The sequence below is a fragment of the Petromyzon marinus genome, unplaced genomic scaffold, assembly GCF_048934315.1.
Source record: "Petromyzon marinus isolate PM22_M1 ecotype Great Lakes invasive population unplaced genomic scaffold, UKy_Petmar_22M1.pri1.0 PM_G_Scaffold_9, whole genome shotgun sequence".
NCBI classification, from domain to species: domain Eukaryota; kingdom Metazoa; phylum Chordata; class Hyperoartia; order Petromyzontiformes; family Petromyzontidae; genus Petromyzon; species Petromyzon marinus.
In genome coordinates this window covers 5,871,067-5,890,064 of record NW_027423046.1, presented here as the reverse complement: position 1 = coordinate 5,890,064, position 18,998 = coordinate 5,871,067, and the positions used below count along the sequence as shown (strand labels likewise).

The 18,998-nt window shown below is 56.4% G+C and overlaps 1 protein-coding gene across 1 annotated transcript; it reads right to left on the bottom strand.

Moving 5' to 3' along the window:
• Window positions 1-2,509: 2,509 nt before the first annotated feature.
• On the bottom strand, window positions 2,510-15,443 carry LOC142921862 (uncharacterized; the record flags this gene model as incomplete). Its single annotated transcript, XM_076063197.1, has 7 exons — window positions 15,411-15,443; window positions 14,955-15,042; window positions 13,230-14,125; window positions 8,561-8,705; window positions 8,171-8,396; window positions 7,942-8,059; window positions 2,510-2,642 (listed from the first exon to the last, which is right to left on the bottom strand). Coding segments are annotated over exons 1-7 (1,639 nt in total), but the record flags the coding sequence as incomplete, so codon positions are not given.
• Window positions 15,444-18,998: the final 3,555 nt, after the last annotated feature.

Genomic DNA, 18,998 nt, shown 5'->3' with positions numbered 1-18,998 from the left:
GAGGAGTGAGGGGGAGGGAGGTGAGGGGGGAGGGAGTGAGGGGGGAGGGAGTGAGGGGGGGAGGGAGTGAGGGGGGAGGGAGTGAGGGGGAGGGAGTGAGGGGGGGGAGTAAGGGGGGAGGGAGTGAGGGGGAGGGAGTAAGGGGGGGGGGAGTGAGGGGGGAGGGAGTGAGGGGGGAGGGAGTGAGGGGGGGAGGGAGTGAGGGGGAGGGAGTGGAGGGGGGAGGGAGTGAGGGGGGAGGGAGTGAGGGGGAGGGAGTAAGGGGGGGGGAGTGAGGGGGGAGGGAGTGAGGGGAGGGGAGTGAGGGGGGAGGGGTGAGGGGGGAGGGGAGTGAGGGGGGAGGGAGTGAGGGGGATGGAGTGAGGGGGGGAGGGAGTGAGGGGGGAGGGGAGTGAGGGGGGGGGGGAGGTAAGGGGGAGGGAGTGAGGGGGGAGGGAGTGAGGGGGGAGGGAGTGGAGGGGGAGGGAGTGAGGGGGAGGGGGAGTGAGGGGGAGGGGAGTGAGGGGGGAGGGAGTGATGGGGGGGGTGAGGGAGGGAGTGAGGGGAGGGAGTGAGGGAGGGGAGGGGGGGGAGGGAGTGGGGGGAGGGAGTGAGGGGGGGAGGGGAGGGGGGGGAGGGAGTGAGGGGGGGGAGAAGGGTGGGGGGGGAGTGAGGGGGAGGGGGGAGTGAGGGGGGGAGGGAGTGAGGGGGAGGGAGTGAGGGGCAGGGAGTGAGGGGGCAGGGGAGTGAGGGGGGAGAGAGTGAGGGGGGAGGGAGTGAGGGGGGAGGGTGAGGGGGGAGGGAGTGAGGGGGAGGGAGTGAGGGGGGAGGGAGTGAGGGGGGAGGGAGTGAGGGGGAGGGAGTGAGGGGGGGAGGGAGTGAGGGGGGAGGGAGTGAGGGGGGAGGGAGTGAGGGGGGAGGGAGTGAGGGGGAGGGAGTGAGGGGGGGGGGAGTAAGGTGGGAGGGGAGTGAGGGGGGAGGGAGTGAGGGGGGGAGGGAGTGAGGGGGAGGGAGTGAGGGGGGGAGGGAGTGAGGGGGCAGGGAGTGAGGGGGAGAGAGTGAGGGGGGAGGGAGTGAGGGGGGAGGGAGTGAGGGGGGAGGGAGTGAGGGGGAGGGAGTGAGGGGGGAGGGAGTGAGGGGGGAGGGAGTGAGGGGGGAGGGAGTGAGGGGGGAGGGAGTGAGGGGGGAGGGAGTGAGGGGGGAGGGAGTGGAGGGTGGGGGGAGTGAGGGGGAGGGAGTAAGGGGGGGGGGGAGTGAGGGGGGAGGGAGTGAGGGGAGGGAGTGAGGGGGAGGGAGTGAGGGGGAGGGAGTGAGGGGGATGGAGTGAGGGGGGAGGGAGTGAGGGGAGGGAGTGAGGGGGGGGAGTAAGGGGGGAGGGAGTGAGGGGGGAGGGAGTGAGGGGGGGGGGAGTGAGGGGGAGGGAGTGAGGGGGGAGGGAGTGAGGGGGGAGGGAGTGAGGGGGGAGGGAGTGAGGGGGGAGGGAGTGAGGGGGAGGGAGTGAGGGGGGGGAGGGAGTGAGGGGGGAGGGAAGTGAGGGGGAGGGAGTGAGGGGGGGAGGGAGTGAGGGGGAGGGAGTGAGGGGGGGGAGTAAGGGGGGAGGGAGTGAGGGGGGAGGGAGTGAGGGGGGGAGGGAGTGAGGGGGAGGGAGTGAGGGGGGAGGGAGTGAGGGGGGAGGGAGTGAGGGGGGAGAGTGAGGGGGGAGGGAGTGAGGGGGGAGGGAGTGAGGGGGGAGGGAGTGAGGGGGAGGCAGTGAGGGGGGAGGGAGTGAGGGGGGAGGGAGTGAGGGGGGAGGGAGTGAGGGGGGAGGGGAGTGAGGGGGGAGGGAGTGAGGGGGGAGGGAGTGAGGGGGGGGGGGAGTAAGGGGGGGGGAGTGAGGGGGGAGGGAGTGAGGGGGGAGGGAGTGGAGGGGGGGAGGGAGTGAGGGGGAGGGAGTGAGGGGGAAGGGAGTGAGGGGGGAGGGAGTGAGGGGGGAGGGAGTGAGGGGGGAGGGAGTGAGGGGGGAGGGAGTGAGGGGGAGGGAGTGAGGGGGGGAGGGAGTGAGGGGGGAGGGAGTGAGGGGGGAGGGAGTGAGGGGGGAGGGAGTGAGGGGAGGGAGTGAGGGGGAGGGAGTGAGGGGGAGGAGTGAGGGGGGGAGGGAGTGAGGGGGAGGGAGTGAGGGGGGAGGGAGTAAGGGGGGGGAGTGGAGGGGGGAGGGAGTGAGGGTGGAGGGAGTGAGGGGGAGGGAGTGAGGGGGGGAGGGAGTGAGGGGGAGGGAGTGAGTGAGAGGGGGAGTGAGGGGGGAGGGAGTAAGGGGGGGGGGAGAGGGGGAGGGAGGTGAGGGGGAGGGAGTGAGGGGGAGGGAGTGAGGGGGGAGGGAGTGAGGGGGAGGGAGTAAAGGGGGGGAGTGAGGGGGAGGGAGTGAGGGGGGATGGGAGTGAGGGGGAGGGAGTGAGGGGGGGAGGGAGTGAGGGGGAGGAGTGAGGGGAGGGAGTAAGGGGGGGGGGGAGTGAGGGGGGAGGGAGTGAGGGGGGAGGGAGTGGAGGGGGGTCACCTCTCTTCATGGTGAAGCTGTGGCTGGCAGCTTCTCCCCAGCCCCCCCCCACCCTTGAGCCCTTCACGTCTGGGATGTGGTACAGGATGTGCACGCTCAGCTGCTGGAGGAGGCAGACTGCATCCTCGACCGCCTGCGCACACAGACAGCCCGTGGCAGACGAAGACAAAGATCCCCCGTGTAGCCCGTGACGGACAGTAGGGGCGAGTGTCGTTAGTTGCGCAAGAGGGGGTGGGTGGCCGGCACCGCGCCCGGCCGCCTTTGTCTCCCCGGTGGCGATGTTTACTACGCACCGCACCGGGTACTCATTTGAGGCCGAGTCGACCTAGGGGAAGCCCAGGGACCGGTTCAGATTTTCGCCACCGGGGTTGGATGTGAGCGGGTTTGTGGCATAGCGCTAACCACTACACCGCTGCTCCCCGCACGCATACATACACACACACATACACACAAATACATACACAACACACACGAACATACATACACATACACACATACATACAAACACATACAAACATACATACACACACACATACACACAAATACACACACACATACACACGAACATACATACACATACACACATACATACACACATACATACACACACATACAAAGATCCCCCATATAGCCTTAACAGACTGTAGGGGCAAGTGCTGTCAGCGAGCAGCACCTATGAAGGCCGGAACGGTACACGAGGGGGTGGGTGGCCAGCACCACGCCCGACAGCATTTGTCTCCCTAGTGGCAATGTTTACACACCACACAAGGTACTCATTTGAGGCTGAGTCGACCTAGGGGAGCCCCGGGACCGGTTCAGATAATCGTCACTGGTGTTGGCCGTGAGCGGGAATCGAACTCGGGTCGCCAGGTTCATAGCGCAGCGCGCTAACCGCTACACTATCGCTGGCAGGAGGTCACGGGGCAGACCCAGGTGCCACGGGTCGACTGACTGAGATGACTGGCGTCGCTCCTCCGCCCTCCGTTGTTGTTGGAGGGCGACTACCTCCAACTGCCCAGTAGCGTCCTTCACGAGCCTCCTCCACAGATACCGACCTTGACACCGCTGGTACCAGTCATCGACAAGTCCACTCAGCTCCACGTCCTTCTGTACCACATCACTCCATCTCTTCTCTAGCCCGTGCCGCGCCCGTTTAGTCCCCTCGATCCGGCCGAGCAAAAGCTGTTTCGGCATGCGGTGGCTGGGCATGCGGGCTACATGACCCAGCCATCGCAGCCTTGCCCGCCGGAGGAGCTCACCGATGGGACCTTGCCCAGATCTTTCAAGGATTTGTGAGCTCCTCACACAATCTAGTCTGGTTAAACCCAGGATGGATCGTAGGCAGGCCAGCCTAACTGTTTCTAACCGGTGAAGATGTTCCATTAGGGGGGTCCACGTTTCGCAAGCGTAGAGAAGGGAGGGAATGACCGTGGCCGAGAAGACCTGAAGCTTAGTGCGGAGCGATAGACCAGGTAGCTTCCACACAGCGTCACGCAACCGATGAAAAGATATTGCTGCTCGACTGATTCGGAGTGAGACCTCTGCTGTTAAACTGGAGCCGGTCATAAGCACACTGCCCAGGTATGGCAAACTCATACTTTTGGTTCTATTCGGTAAAGTCACGTAGGTAAAAAATAAATATGGGAATCTCTCCACTCTCTCCACAACTGCCCCATCACCGATTGGGAGTTGTGGGGGTGGAGTGTCCGATGGTACAAAATACCCAGGCAGGTGCTTAGTTTTGGTGGGGGTGATGGTAAGGCCCCATCTCTTAGTGGCACGCTCCAGTCTCAGCAGCCAGCATATCCAATTCCTCCTCTGAATGAGCAGCAATTACCAAATCATCGGCATACATAACGTGGTTGAGCAATAGGGAGCCATCCCTTGACTGCACCTGGGCATCGATCAGCCTCCCTTATATCTGTACCAAATGGAGATTCCCCCGGTACAGCTATTGAAGGCTTCACGAACTACGTGGTCAAAATAGATGTTAAATAATGTGGGAGCCAGAGGACATCACTGTCGCACCCCGGCCACAAAGTTCTACCCGGGCCCGCTCACCATCATGAAGGTCCTTAATGATCATGAGCAGAGGGTTAGGGACTCCGAAAGCACTAAGAACAACCCAGAGCCGAGGCCTACTGATGGTATCATAGGCCTTGAGCAGGTCAAAAAAGCGGAGATGTGGAATTTCCTACACTTCTGCTGTAGCAGACCGATAGAAAATATGGCATCTTTGCAGGACCGCCCTTTCCTGAAACCGCAATGGGGCTCTGCAAGCCTCGCCTCAGCGTGCCTGGCAAGGCGATGTTGAATAATCCTTGCCAGGACCTTTCCCGGCACACTGAGGCATGAGATGCCCCTGTAGTTGTTACAGTCTGTGCGTTCCCCCTTCTTAAAGAGGGGGACCACCAGGGCATCCTTCCAATCCTGCGGAACCCGTCCAGTGGTCCAGACTGCTGTTATGATGTCATATAGGGCAGTCTGTGCACAAACGCCACCCTCCCTCAGCATTTTGCTTGGGAGATCATCTCTACCCAGTGCCTTTCCTGGTCTCAGACTCCGGATCGCCTTCAGTACTTCTTCAACAGATGGCACCTCAGCCAGCCACTCACAGGGGGTGACTTCCTCTTCTATGAGGCACAGCAGCCTCAGCAGGGTCATCCTCACTTTGTGCCACGATGTTTTCCAGGTTGGGGGATTTCCCCTCCCCCAGGACCTCCCAAAAATGCTCAGCAAATCTGCAAACCTGTTCTTGGGGGTCGGAGATTGGATCACCGTTCTTTCTCCTAATGATGGTAATAGGTGTGGCGCTGCAGGTTACTTTTTTGATGGAGTTAAATAGGAATTTGTGATCACAGGCCATTGGGGCAGACTTCATCTCCTCAGCAACCTGCAACCACCAACCATCCTTAAGGCGCCTCACGGCTCTACGAACCTCCGAGTGAAGGCTGCGGTAAGCCTCCTCATTCTCTGACATGGGATGTTGTAGATGATGAGAGTGGGCCTGTCGCTTTTTCTCAGCCAGCCTGAACACCTCCTTTGTCAGCCAGGGTCTCTGAGGAGGTCTGGACCGTGTACCCAAAGAAGCCATTGCAGCTGCATAAGCCACAGTCCTAAACCTCGCCCATTTCCCCTCGACATGAGGAGGTTTGGGATGATGCCAACCCCAGCTGCAAGCGATGATTAAATTCTCGCTTGAAATTTTAATCAGCTAGCTGAGACCATGCCACTATGGGTTTGAATGGGGTCCTGGGTGTACACCCACCACCGGAGTGGAAGAATGCCAGGCGCATCTTAAAGATGCCAAGTCGATGGTCAGTGGGCAGATCAGCTCCTGGTGTCAAGGACATGGGCCCGCATCCACTGTTCCATCACAATGTAGTCCAGCAGATGGTCTTGCTTGTGTAGTGACTGTGATTGTCACTGTGTGGTGCCGGGCTTACGAAACCGCAGCGGATAATGTCTTGGCATTATGTGTAGTCCGCTTACTGGGCAAAGTACCAGCCCTCACGGGGCTTGGGTGAGCGCTGTGCAGCGTGGAGGCACCATGTGCGGTGTGCGGTGCGGGCTCCCGGTGAGGGAGCGAGAGGGAGTGTCAGCCAGCCAGGGTTACGTTGGGGCATGATACGCTGGTTGGCCTGCCGACACGTAACCGGGTGATATTGGAGGGGGGCCTCCAGTGAACGGGGGCCGCTGGGCGGTCACGTGGTATAGCAGAGCTCTCGGGGAGCCTTCGGGAAAGAGCCGGAGAGATCTGGAAGGTGGGCGGGGCGAGGGGCGGAGCCAACCCCAGCCCAGGCCGATATAACGGGGGCCCCGGGAGGGGCTCGGGGTTCTTCGTGTTACTGGTGATGAAGATCCACGTCGGGTTGAAGAAGCCTCTAGCCACGTGGTCCGGGACCCAGCTTGTGGTCTGGGCCGGGATAGCGAACCGTGTCTAGTTCTGCCGTAGCGTGGCTAGATGAGCATTCAACACCCAAGTGTAGGTTGTGTTATGCTACGTTGAGTTTCTGAATAAAGTGTTGGTCCCAAGACAAGGTCTGCGACTCAGTTGAACTCGTTACACTTGGACCTGGCATGCATCCATGATGTTGTGTGGATGTGCCGATGCCGGAACAGCGTGTTGGTAATTACAAGCCCATGAGCTGCACAAAAATCTATCAGCCTCTTACCGTTGTTATTGAGCTGATCTGGCCCATGCCCTCCAATCACTCCAGACCAGGTGCTAGCATCATGACCAACTCGGGCATTGAAGTCACCCAACAAGATGACTCTATCCCGAGGGGCCACTTTAGCCAGTATCTTTGACAGGAGGTCATAGAAGCCATCTGACTCATCGGCCTTGCCTGCATCCTTCCAGATGTTCGTCTTCAGTGGGGGCATACATAACCACGACCACCACTCCTTGCCTCTGGTTGATGAGAAGGCGAGCCCAAAGTAGCCTGGGGATTACAGCATCCCACACCTGACCGCCACACTCCCACGCCCCCTTCATTCTTTTGTTCAGAAGAAGAGCCACTCCCTGTTGTTTGGCAGTCTCCTGCCCCGAGTAAAGGACTGTCCACCCCTCATGGTGGCAGGAGCCAGAGCCGGTCCCCTGGACCTCCTGAATACCATAGAGATGCAGGCGGTACCGGTCCAGCTCCCAACAAAAGAATGGAAGCCTCTCCTCCGCAGTGAGCGTTCGAACATTCCACGTGGCCATCCGTAGAGGCTTTTTGTTGTTCCTGGAGAAGCCCCGAGGATAAAGATTCAATCTCCTCGCTCCGCCAAATGGGGTTTGGCCAGGCGACGTCATAGACGCCCGTACCCCTGGTGCCTCCGGCACAAACTTAATAAATGCATTACCTCGTATTTTAGTGGTAGTTAATTGAAAGTGGAGGGGTTACCAGTCCCTCGCACCGGTCCAAAGCCCCCTTTTGGCCGCTGTGGTGGTAACAAATGCCATGAAGGGAAAGGCCAATCTAAATTGGCCCTCCCCCCACGGCACTGCCCACCACAACATTGCCGTCCGGCACCTCGAGGAGGTAGGGGGTTGTTTTTGCCGGACAATACACACACACGGACATACATACACACACATACATCCACACACGTGTACATACATACACATACATAAACAAAGACCCTCCATATAGCCTCAACAGACTGTAGGGGCAAGTGCTGTTAGCGAGCACCTATGAAGAGGCCGGAACGGCACACGAGGGGGTTGGTGGCAAGCACAACGCCCGACCACCTTTGTCTGCCCAGTGGCGATGTTTACACACCACACCAGGTACTCAATTGAGGCTGAGTACACCTAGGGGAGGCCCAGGACCATTTCAGATAATCTTCACCGGTGTTGGCCACGAGTGGGAATTGAACCCGGGTCGCCGGGTTCGTAGCGCTAACCACTACTTTACCACTACCCATCTTGGTGTGGGGGTCACCTGAGTCTCGATGTTGTGCCCTTTGAGTGCCGAGCGGATGAAGTGCAGCACGCAGTCCACCAGCCCCTCGCACTGCCGCATGCTCAGTCGCCTGTCCGGGTCTGCCGAGCTCAACTCCCTGCAACGTCACCGCCGTGACGTGAACCCTGACGTCCCCGTCACGTCAACCGCGACATTCCCGTCGCGTCCACCGCGACGTCCCCGTCACGTCTGTCTCGGCGCGCCTTACCGCAGGCACGCCAAGGCGTTGCAGAACGCCGCGGAAGGCGAGGCGGGCGAGCTGAGTGAGGAGGGTGAGACGGGCGAGCTGGGTGAGGACGGTGAGGAGGGTTTGTCTCCAACGTTGCTCCTCCAGCCGCTCTCTGGCACCAGCACGAGCTCCACCAGCGCCGGGAGGCAGAGCTCCACCAGCGCAGCCCTCAGAGGCTCGTGGCACGACAGGTTCCACAGCGTGCCTGGGGTAGGGGTGGCGAGGGTGGGTGGGTGGTGAGTGTGAGTGGTGAGTGTGGGTGGTGATCGTGGGTGGTGAGTGGTGAGTGTGGGTGGCGAGAGTGGGTGGTGAGCGTGGGTGGTGAGTGCGGGTGGCGAGAGTGGGTGGTGAGTGTGGGTGGGTTGCTACCGGTGATCTTCTCCAGGGTGTGAGGGTTGTGAGTGCGTCCCAGCAGGCTGGCGAAGGCCGCGATGCCTCCATTGTTGCAAAGGGCCAATGCGCCAACATGGTTGGAGCTGAGGACTTGCAACACCTCGCATGCATACGCACGCACCTGTGGGGGCACGGGGAGATGAGGAGATGCACAAACAACAACAACCGCCATACGCCACCAAGTGGCGGTGATGTCACCAGGACGCTTGTGCCAGGCTATGTGCACCTTGAGGCCACGTGAAGTGTCGAACACCCGCTGGCAGAAGGTCAAGGGACAGACCCAGGTGCCACGGGTCGACTGACTGAGATGACTGGCTGATGCACCGCCTGTGCCCCCTCCTGTGCCAACCTGCTGTACTTTAGTCACCCGGCGCTCCACTCGTTGTTGTGAGCGTCGCTCCTCCGTCCTCCGTTGTTGTTGGAGGGCGACTGCCTCCAACTGCCCAGTAGTGTCCTTCACGAGCCTCCTCCACAGAGGCCGATTTTTACACCGCTGGTACCAGTCATCGGGAAGTCCACTCAGCTCCACATCCTCCTGTACCACATCACTTCATCTCTTCTCTAGCCCGTGCCGCACCCATTTAGCCCCCTCGATCCGGCCAATTAAAGGCTGTTTGGGCATGCGGTGATTGGGCATGCGGGCTACATGGCCCAGCCGATGCAGCCTTGCCTGCCGGAGGAGCTCACCGATGGGACTTTGTCCAGATCTTTCGAGGATTTGTGAGCTCCTCACACAATCCAGCCTGGTAAAACCCAGGATTAATCGTAGGCAGGCTAGCCTAAATATTTCTAACCGGCGAAGATTTCCAATTAGGGGGGTCCACGTTTCGCAAGCGTAAAGAAGGGAGGGAATGACTGTGGCCGAGAAGACCCGAAGCTTCGTGCGGAGCGACAGACCAGGTAGTTTCCACACAGCATTACGCAACCAATGAAAAGATGCCACTCGACTGATTCGGAGTGAGACCTCTGCTGTTAAACCGGATCCGGCCATGAGCACACTGCCCAGGTATGGGAAACTCTCCACTCTCTCCACAACTGCCCCATCACCGATTGGGAGTTGTGGGGTTGGAGTGCCCGATGGTACAAAATGAGCCGCAATTATCAGGTCATTGGCATACATAACGTGGTTGACCAATAGGGAGCCATCCCTTGACCGCACCCGGGCATTGATCAGCCTCCCATTGTATCTGTACCAGATGGAAATTCCTCCGGTAGAGCTACTGAAGGCTTCACGAACTACGTGGTCGAAATAGATGTTAAATAATGTGGGAGCCAGAGGAAATCCCTGTCGCACCCCAAGGTGAACAGGGAATGGCTCCGACTCCCGGCCACGTAGTTTTACCCGGGCCCGCTCACCATCATGAAGGTCCTTAATGATCGTGAGCAGCGGGTCAGGGACTCCGAAAGCACGAAGAACAACCCAGAGCCCAGGCCTACTGATGGTATCATAGGCCTTGATCAGGTCAATAAAGCAGAGATGTAGGTCTTGTTGGAATTCCCTACACCTCTGCTGTAACAAACGGACAGAAAATGTTATCTCTGCAGGACTGCCCCTTCCTGAAACCGCATTGGGGCTCCGCAAGCCTCTCCTCAGAGTGCCTGGCAAGGCGATGTTGAATAATCCTTGCCAGGACCTTTCCCGGCACACTGAGGAATGCGATGCCCCTGTAGTTGTTACAGTCTGTGCAGTCTCCCTTCTTAAAGATGGGGACCACCAGGGCATCCTTCCAGTCCTGCGGAACCGGTCCAATGGTCCAGACTGTTGTTATGTCATGTAGGGCAGTCTGTGCACAAACGCCACCCTCCTTCAGCATTTTGCTTGGGAGATCATCTCTGCCCGGTGCCTTTCCTGGTCTCAGACTCTGGATCGCCTTCAGTACTTCCTCAACAGATGGCACCTCAGACAACCACTCACAGGGGGTGACTTCCTCTTTCAATATTTGAGGCACAGCAGCCTCAGCAGGGTCATCCCCACTTTGTCCCACGATGTTTTCCATGTGGAGGGATTTCCCCTCCCCCAGGAATTCACAGAAATGCTCAGCAAATCTGCAAACCTGTTCCTGGGGATCGGAAATTGTATCACCCTTTTTCCCCCTAATGATGGTAATAGGTGTGGCGATGCAGGTTACTTTTCTGATGGAATTAAATAGGGATTTGTGATCGCGGGCCATTGAGGCAGATTCCATCTCCTCAGCAACCCACCACCATCACCCATCCTTGCAGCGCCTCACGGCTCTCCGAACCTCCAAGCGAAGGCTGCGGTAAGCCTCCTCATTCTCCGACTTGGGATGCTGTATCCGATGAGAGTAGGCCTGTCACTTTTTCTCAGCCAGCTTGAACACCTCCTCGGTCAGCTAGGGTCTCTGGGGAGGTCTGGACCGCGTACCCAAAGCAGCCATTGCAGCTGCCTGAGTCACAGTCCTAAACCTGTCCCATTTACCCTCGACATCTGGAGGAGTGGGGGACGATGCCAACCCCAGCCGCAAGCGATGATGAAATTCTTGCTTGCAACATTCATCAGCTAGCTGAGACCAGGCTACCTTAGGTTTGAATGGTGTCCTGACTGTACACCCACCACCGGTGTGTAAGAATGGCAGACGCATCTTACAGATGACTAGTCGATGGTCAGAGGGTAGATCAGCTGGTGTCAAGGACATGGGCCTGCATCCACTGTTCCGTCACTGCGTAGTTCAGCAGATGTTCTTGCTTTGACCCGGCATGCATCCATGATGTTGTATGGATGCGCCGATGCCGGAACAGCGTGTTGGTAATTACAAGCCCATGGGCTGCACAAAAATCTAGCAGCCTCCTACCGTTGTTATTGACATGATCTGGCCCATGCCTTCCAATCACTCCAGACCAGGTACCAGCATCATGACCAACTCGGGCATTAAAGTCACCCAACAGGATGACTCTATCCTGAGGGGCCACATTAGCTAGCACCTGTGACAGGAGGTCATAGAAGGCACCTGACTCATCAGCCTTGCCTGCATCCCTCCACGGATGTTCGTCTTCAGTGGGGGCATAAGTAACCATGACCACCACTCCTCGCCTCCGGTTAATGGAAAGGCGAGCCCAAAGTAGCCTGGGGCTTACAGCTTCCCACGCCTCACCGCCACGCTCCCACGTCCCCTTCATTCTTTTCTTCAGAAGAAGAGCCACTCCCTGTTGTTTGGCAGTCTCCTGCCCCGAGTATAGGACTGTCCACCCCTCATGGTGGCAGGAGCCAGAGCCAGTCCACCGGACCTCCTGAATACCACAGAGATCCAGGCGGTACCGGTCCAGCTCCCGACAGAGGAGTGGCAGCCTCTCCTCCGCAGTGAGCATTCGAAAATTACACATGGCCATCCGTAGTGGCTTTGTGTTGTTTCTGGAAGAGACGCAACAACAACAACAACCGCCATTCACCACTAAGTGGCGGTGACGTCACCACGACGCTTGTGCCAGGCCATGTGCACCTTGAGGCCAGGTGAAGTGTCGAACGCCCGCTGGCAGGAGGTCACGAGGCAGACCCAGGTGCCACGGATCGAATGACTGATATGACCGAGACGACTGGCTGATGCACCACGCGTGCCCCCTACTGTGCCAACTTGCTGTGCTTTAGCAACCCGGCGCTCCGCTCATTGTTGTGAGTGTCGCTCCTCCGCCCTCCGTTGTTGCTGGAGGGCGACTGCATCCAACTGCCCAGTAGCGTCCTTCACGAGCCTACTCCACAGAGGCCGATCTTGACACCGCTGGTACCAGTCATCGGCAAGTCCACTCAGCTCCACATCCTCTTGTACCACGTCACTCCATCTCTTCTCTAGCCCGTGCCGCGCACAGACAAAGATCCCCCGTATAGCCTTAACAGACTGTAGGGGCAAGTGCTGTTAGCGAGCGCCTTTAAAGGCCGGCACGGCACACAAGGGGGTGGGTGGCCAGCACCATGCCCGGCCGCCTTTGTCTCCCTAGCGGCGATGTTTACACATCGCTCCAGGTACTCATTTGAGGCTGAGTCGACCTACACACACACCGACACATATCCTTGTGCGCCCCACCCATGGTCTCACCTGGTCGTCGTCTTCACGGTCAGTGAGCAGCGTGAGGAGTGAGCGCAGCGTCCCAGCCGCCCTCACCACCGCCACCGCCCACTTCTCGGGTTGCTCGCAACCACCACCGCCACCACCGCCACCACCACCACCGCCACCACCACCACCGCCACCACCACCACCGCCACCACCACCACCACCAACACCACCCCCACCACCACCAACACCACGGCCACCACCCCCACCAACGCCACCACCACCACCACCGCCACCACCGCAACCACCAACACCACCACCACCAACACCACCACCCCCACCACCACCAACACCACCACCAACACCACTACCCCCACCACCACCAACACCACGGCCACCACCCCCACCAACGCCACCACCACCACCACCACCGCCACCACCGCAACCACCAACACCACCACTACCGCCACCACCACCAACACCACCCCCACCACCGCCACCACCGCAACCACCAACACCACCACTACCGCCACCACCACCAACACCACCCCCACCACCACCAACACCACCACCACCAACACCACCACCCCCACCACCACCAACACCACCACCACCAACACCACCACCACCAACACCACTACCCCCACCACCACCAACACCACCACCGCCACCAACACCACCACCGACAACACCACCACCGACACCACCAACACCACCCCCACCAACACCACCAACACCACCGCCACCACCGCCACCAACACCACAGCCAGCGGCGGTGGTGTTGGTGGTGGTGCAGCAGCAGCAGCAGCAGCGTCTGAGAGCGCCCAGGAAGCCGAGCCACCAGCGGCACAGCAGGGAGCCAAGCGGCAGTGCGGCAGCAGCAGCAGGGGCAGCGGGGACAGCAGGGACAGCAGCAGGGACAGCAGCAGCAGCAGTACGAGCAGTAGCAGCAGGGGCAGCGGCGGCAGGGGCAGCAGGGACAGCAGGGGCAGCAGCAGCAGGGGCAGCAGCAGGGACAGCAGGGACAGCAGCAGCAGGGACAGCAGCAGGGACAGCAGGGGCAGCAGCAGCAGGGACAGCAACAGCAGGGACAGCAGCAGCAGCAGGGACAGCAACAGCAGGGACAGCAGGGGCAGCAGCAGCAGGGGCAGCAGGGGCAGCAGCAGGGACAGCAGCAGGGACAGCAGGGGCAGCAACAGCAGCAGGGGCAGCAGCAGCAGGGACAGCAGCAGCAGCAGGGGCAGCAGGGACAGCAGGGGCAGCAGCAGCAGGGACAGCAGGGGCAGTAGGGACAGCAGCAGGGACGACAGCAGGGGCAGCAACAGCAGCAGGGGCAGCAGCAGCAGGGACAGCAGCAAGGGCAGCAGCAGGGACAGCAGGGGCAGCAGGGACAGCAGCAGGGACAGCAGGGGCAGCAACAGCAGGGGCAGCAGCAGCAGGGGCAGCAGGGACAGCAGGGGCAGCAACAGCAGGGGCAGGGTGCGGAACGTGAGACAGGAAGGCCGTGTTGGCCATGGTGGTGACAAAGTCCCTCGTCCTGGGGGGGAGGGAGGGGGAGTGGGGGAGTGGTGAGTGTACTAGTGGTGAGTGTACTAGTGGTGAGTGGTGAGTGTACTAGTGGTGAGTGGTGAGTGTACTAGTGGTGAGTAGTGGTGAGTGTACTAGTGGTGAGTGTACTAGTGGTGAGTAGTGGTGAGTGTACTAGTGGTGAGTGTACTAGTGGTGAGTGGTGAGTGTACTAGTGGTGAGTGGTGAGTAGTGGTGAGTGTACTAGTGGTGAGTGTACTAGTGGTGAGTGGAGAGTAGTGGTGAGTAGTGGTGAGTGTACTAGTGGTGAGTATACTAGTGGTGAGTGTACTAGTGGTGAGTGGTGAGTAGTGGTGAGTGGTGAGTAGTGGTGAGTGTTGAGTGTACTAGTGGTGAGTGTACTAGTGGTGAGTGATGAGTGGACTAGTGGTGAGTAGTGGTGAGTGTACTAGTGGTGAGTGTACTAGTGGTGAGTGGTGAGTAGTGGTGAGTGTACTAGTGGTGAGTGTACTAGTGGTGAGTAGTGGTGAGTGGTGAGTAGTGGTGAGTGCACTAGTGGTGAGTAGTGGTAAGTGTACTAGTGGTGAGTGGTGAGTGTACTAGTGGTGAGTGTACTAGTGGTGAGTGTACTAGTGGTGAGTAGTGGTGAATGGTGAGTGTACTAGTGGTGAGTGTACTAGTGGTGAGTGTACTAGTGGTGAGTGGTGAGTGTACTAGTGGTGCGTGTACTAGTGGTGAGTGTACTAGTGGTGAGTGTACTAGTGGTGAGTGGTGAGTGTACTAGTGGTGAGTGTACTAGTGGTGAGTGTACTAGTGGTGAGTGTTGAGTGCAAACTCACCAGGCGATGCTGAACCCCCGAGACCCGGATCCAACTCCACACGACGAACCGGTTCCAAACACAAGTCGACAAGGAATTGATTCAGACGCTAAGTCGATTCCTCATGCAATTCAATGAGCAATCGATTTCTAATACAACTCTACAATACGATTCCCCGTGCAAGTCAATAGGAGTCGATTCTTAATGCGATTTAAAAGGAGTCGACTCCTCACGAAACAATGAGAATCAATTTGTACGGTGGAGTCACGGAGGTAAAATAAAATAAAACAAAAGAAAACAATTAAATCACGACGTTTCGGAGGCAACACAACTCTCCTTCTTCAGGTGGAACAGACACAGCAGAACATCAGTGTCAAGTGGACAGCTCAGTGACACAGAATTAGTAAAGTTGGGCTACATGTTTATTTCTCGAAAGCATTTTGGCTGTAGACCAGTGTAACAAGTCACAAATTTAACTGGAGGCTTTATTTCTTCCAGCAGAAGACACATGATATGGTAGCTGCAGTAAGCCACCCACCACCGACACACAAACACACACCTGTACTTGTGGATGCACTAAGTCCGACACACACACACACCGACCCATCTGTACTGGTGGATGCACTAAATCCGACACACACACACCCACCTGTACTTGTGGATGCACTAAGTCCGACACACACACACCTGTACTTGTGGATGCACTAAGTCCGACACACACACACCAACCCATCTGTACTGGTGGATGCACTAAATCCGACACACACACACACCTGTACTTGTGGATGCACTAAGTCCGACACACACACACACACACCTGTACTTGTGGATGCACTAAGTCCGACACACACACACCGACCCCCCTGTACTGGTGGATGCACTAAGTCCGACACACACACACACACCTGTACTTGTGGATGCACTAAGTCCGACACACACACACACCTGTACTTGTGGATGCACTAAGTCCGACACACACACACACACCTGTACTTGTGGATGCACTAAGTCCGACACACACACACACCGACCCCCCTGTACTGGTGGATGCACTAAGTCCGACACACACACACACACCTGTACTTGTGGATGCACTAAGTCCGACACACACACACACCTGTACTTGTGGATGCACTTAGTCCGACACACACACACACCGACCCACCTGTACTGGTGGATGCACTAAGTCCGACACACACACACCTGTACTTGTGAATGCACTAAGTCCGACACACACACACCTGTACTTGTGGATGCACTAAGTCCGACACACACACACACACCTGTACTTGTGGATGCACTAAGTCCAACACACACACACCCACCTGTACTGGTGGATGCACTAAGTCCGACACACTCACACACCGACCCACCTGTACTTGTGGATGCACTAAGTCCGACACACATCCACCTGTACTTGTGGATGCGTTAAGTCCGACACACACACACACCGACCCACCTGTACTGGTGGATGTCCTCGAAGGACTTGGAGTTGTTGATGGCGAAGACGCAGAGGAAGCGCTGGCGGTCGGAGACTGAAATGGTGGCGGCTGAGGAGCTTGTTCACTAGCTCACTCCTTGTTTAAAAAATGTTGCTTTGAAGGTTTCGCTCTCAAAATAACTCTCCCAAATAATCAACAGATATTGGTAGTGTGCTGCTATCGACCGCCTAGTGGGAAGGATGTTGAAGCTGTGTCTGCACTGAGAGAGCTTTTTGGGGGCCTCCCTAAAGGTGAAATAGTTTTAGTGGGTGATCTACATTGGAATTGGCTAAACCCGCCGGCCGTGGCCACAAATTTTGCAGATGAATTTAATCTGTTTCAATTAATAAATGTCCCCACAAGACCCAACCTAAAACATTCGGGACAATCAACTCTGCTTGACGTCCTATTGACAAATGCCCCTCACAATTTCACACTGACTGGTGTTCTGGGTAATAACCTTAAAGATCACTCCTTCATTTTTGGAGTGAGATCATCAGCCAGACCCAATGCCCCCCCTAAATTGGTTGAGAAGTACTCTATGAAACACTTCAGCACTCAGGCATTTGCTAATGATGTGCTTCACTCGGATATTGACAAGGTCTGTGATATCCCCAACTAGATTACGGCTTGGGAGACCTTCAGGTACACGTTTCTCCAAATTCTTAACAAACATGCTCCGTTGGTTAGATTTAAAACTAAATGCAACCGCCCACCATGGTTTGATCCTTGATTACAAAGCTAATGAAAACTAGGGACAAGGCTTGGGCATGTGCTCAGAAAAGTAATTTGGTCAATGACTGGCTAGAATACAGGATTTTAAGGTATAGATGCGTCAAAAAATACGGCATGCAAAAAATGCCTACTTTTCCTCCACTCTCCTGGAATCACATGGAAATGCCAGGATTTTCTGGAAAACAAATATATCGAAAAGGCATCCAAAACAGACAATCTGCCCATTGAGCTTAACCGAAATGGGGAATATTTTTCAGATCCCAAAAAAATAGTTGACAATTTTAACCTTCATTTTTCTGAAGCTGGTAATCTTTTTTATAATGTATTGGGAGTCACCTCTGCTCATGCAAATTCCTACACCCCTGTCCAAACATTAAACGAATTTAGTTTCCAGACAATCCACAAAAGTAATGTTCTGAAACAACTGTCTTTCCTCAAAGGGTCTTTCTCTACTGGAGCAGATAGTATTCCCGTCTTTGCTCTACTAACTGTTGGTCACCTAATATACAAACCTATAGCCCATATTTTCAACCTGTCCATCAAAGAAGCATCAGTTCCTCTAGAATGGAAACATTCCTATGTCCGTCCACTTCACAAAGGGGGCCCTAAAGATGATCCAAATAACTACTGACCTATCTCAATTTTGTCCCCGTTGATGAAATTTTTTGAAAAATTATTGACCTACCAAATTAGCAGTTTCCTGTCCACCAACAATCTACTACATCTAAAACAATCTGGGTTCGGGAAAAAATACAGCACCACATCTGCTGCATTAGACTCTCTGAATCACATTTACACTAGCCTTGATAAGAAGCAGTACTGTACCTGTCTTTTTCTAGACCTGTCCAAAGGTTTTGATACAGTAGACCACAACACCCTGCTTAGTAAATTAAGTTGCCTCGGTTTTTCCGAAAACACAGTAAAATGGTTACAAAATTACCTCTTTTCTCGCACCTAAACTGTATTCACAGATGGTTGGAGGTCAAACAGTGTGAAGATAACAAAAGGGGTTCCACAGGGTTCCATCCTCGGCCCCCTTTTGTTCTCTCTTTATGTCAATGACTTGGGCACTGACCTGGATCATTCCAGGGTAAATCTTTTTGCAGATGACACAATACTGATTACTGCTGGCCGCTCTCTGGATGACGTGATTGCTAAGCTACAGGGTGATTTCAACAAACTACAACATCCGCTAGTTGCTCTTAAACTAGTCCTGAATACCTACAAAATCAAGGTGCTATGCTTCTCACCAGGACTAAAGCAGGAAGTTATGTTTCCCCAATTACATTCCTTAAATAATTATAAAATAGAGCAAGTCAAGATCTATAAGTATCTTGGGGTCATCCTGGATTCAAAACTGAATTTTGAAGATCACATTGATTATATTGGTAAAAAGACAAAAATAAAAATTGGTTTTCTGTATCGACACAAGCACTGCTTCCGGGCCGGACTCTGTCTCTCCAGCCACCCTCAGGCACTGCGCTGACCAGCTGTCTCCGGTGTTCACCAACATCTTTAACACCTCCCTGGAGACATGCCATGTACCAGCCTGTCTCAAGTCCTCCACCATCATCCCTGTGCCCAAAAAGCTAAGGCCAACAGGACTAAATGATTACAGACCGGTCGCCCTTACATCTGTGGTAATGAAGTCTTTTGAGCGCCTGGTCCTGGCACACCTCAAAGCCATCACAGACCCTCTCCTGGACCCCCTTCAGTTTGCCTACAGAGCCAACAGGTCTGTGGAGGATGCAGTTAACATGGCCCTCCACTTCACCCTACAGCATCTGGACGCCCCAGCATCCTACGCCAGGATCCTGTTTGTGGACTTCAGCTCTGCCTTCAACACCAT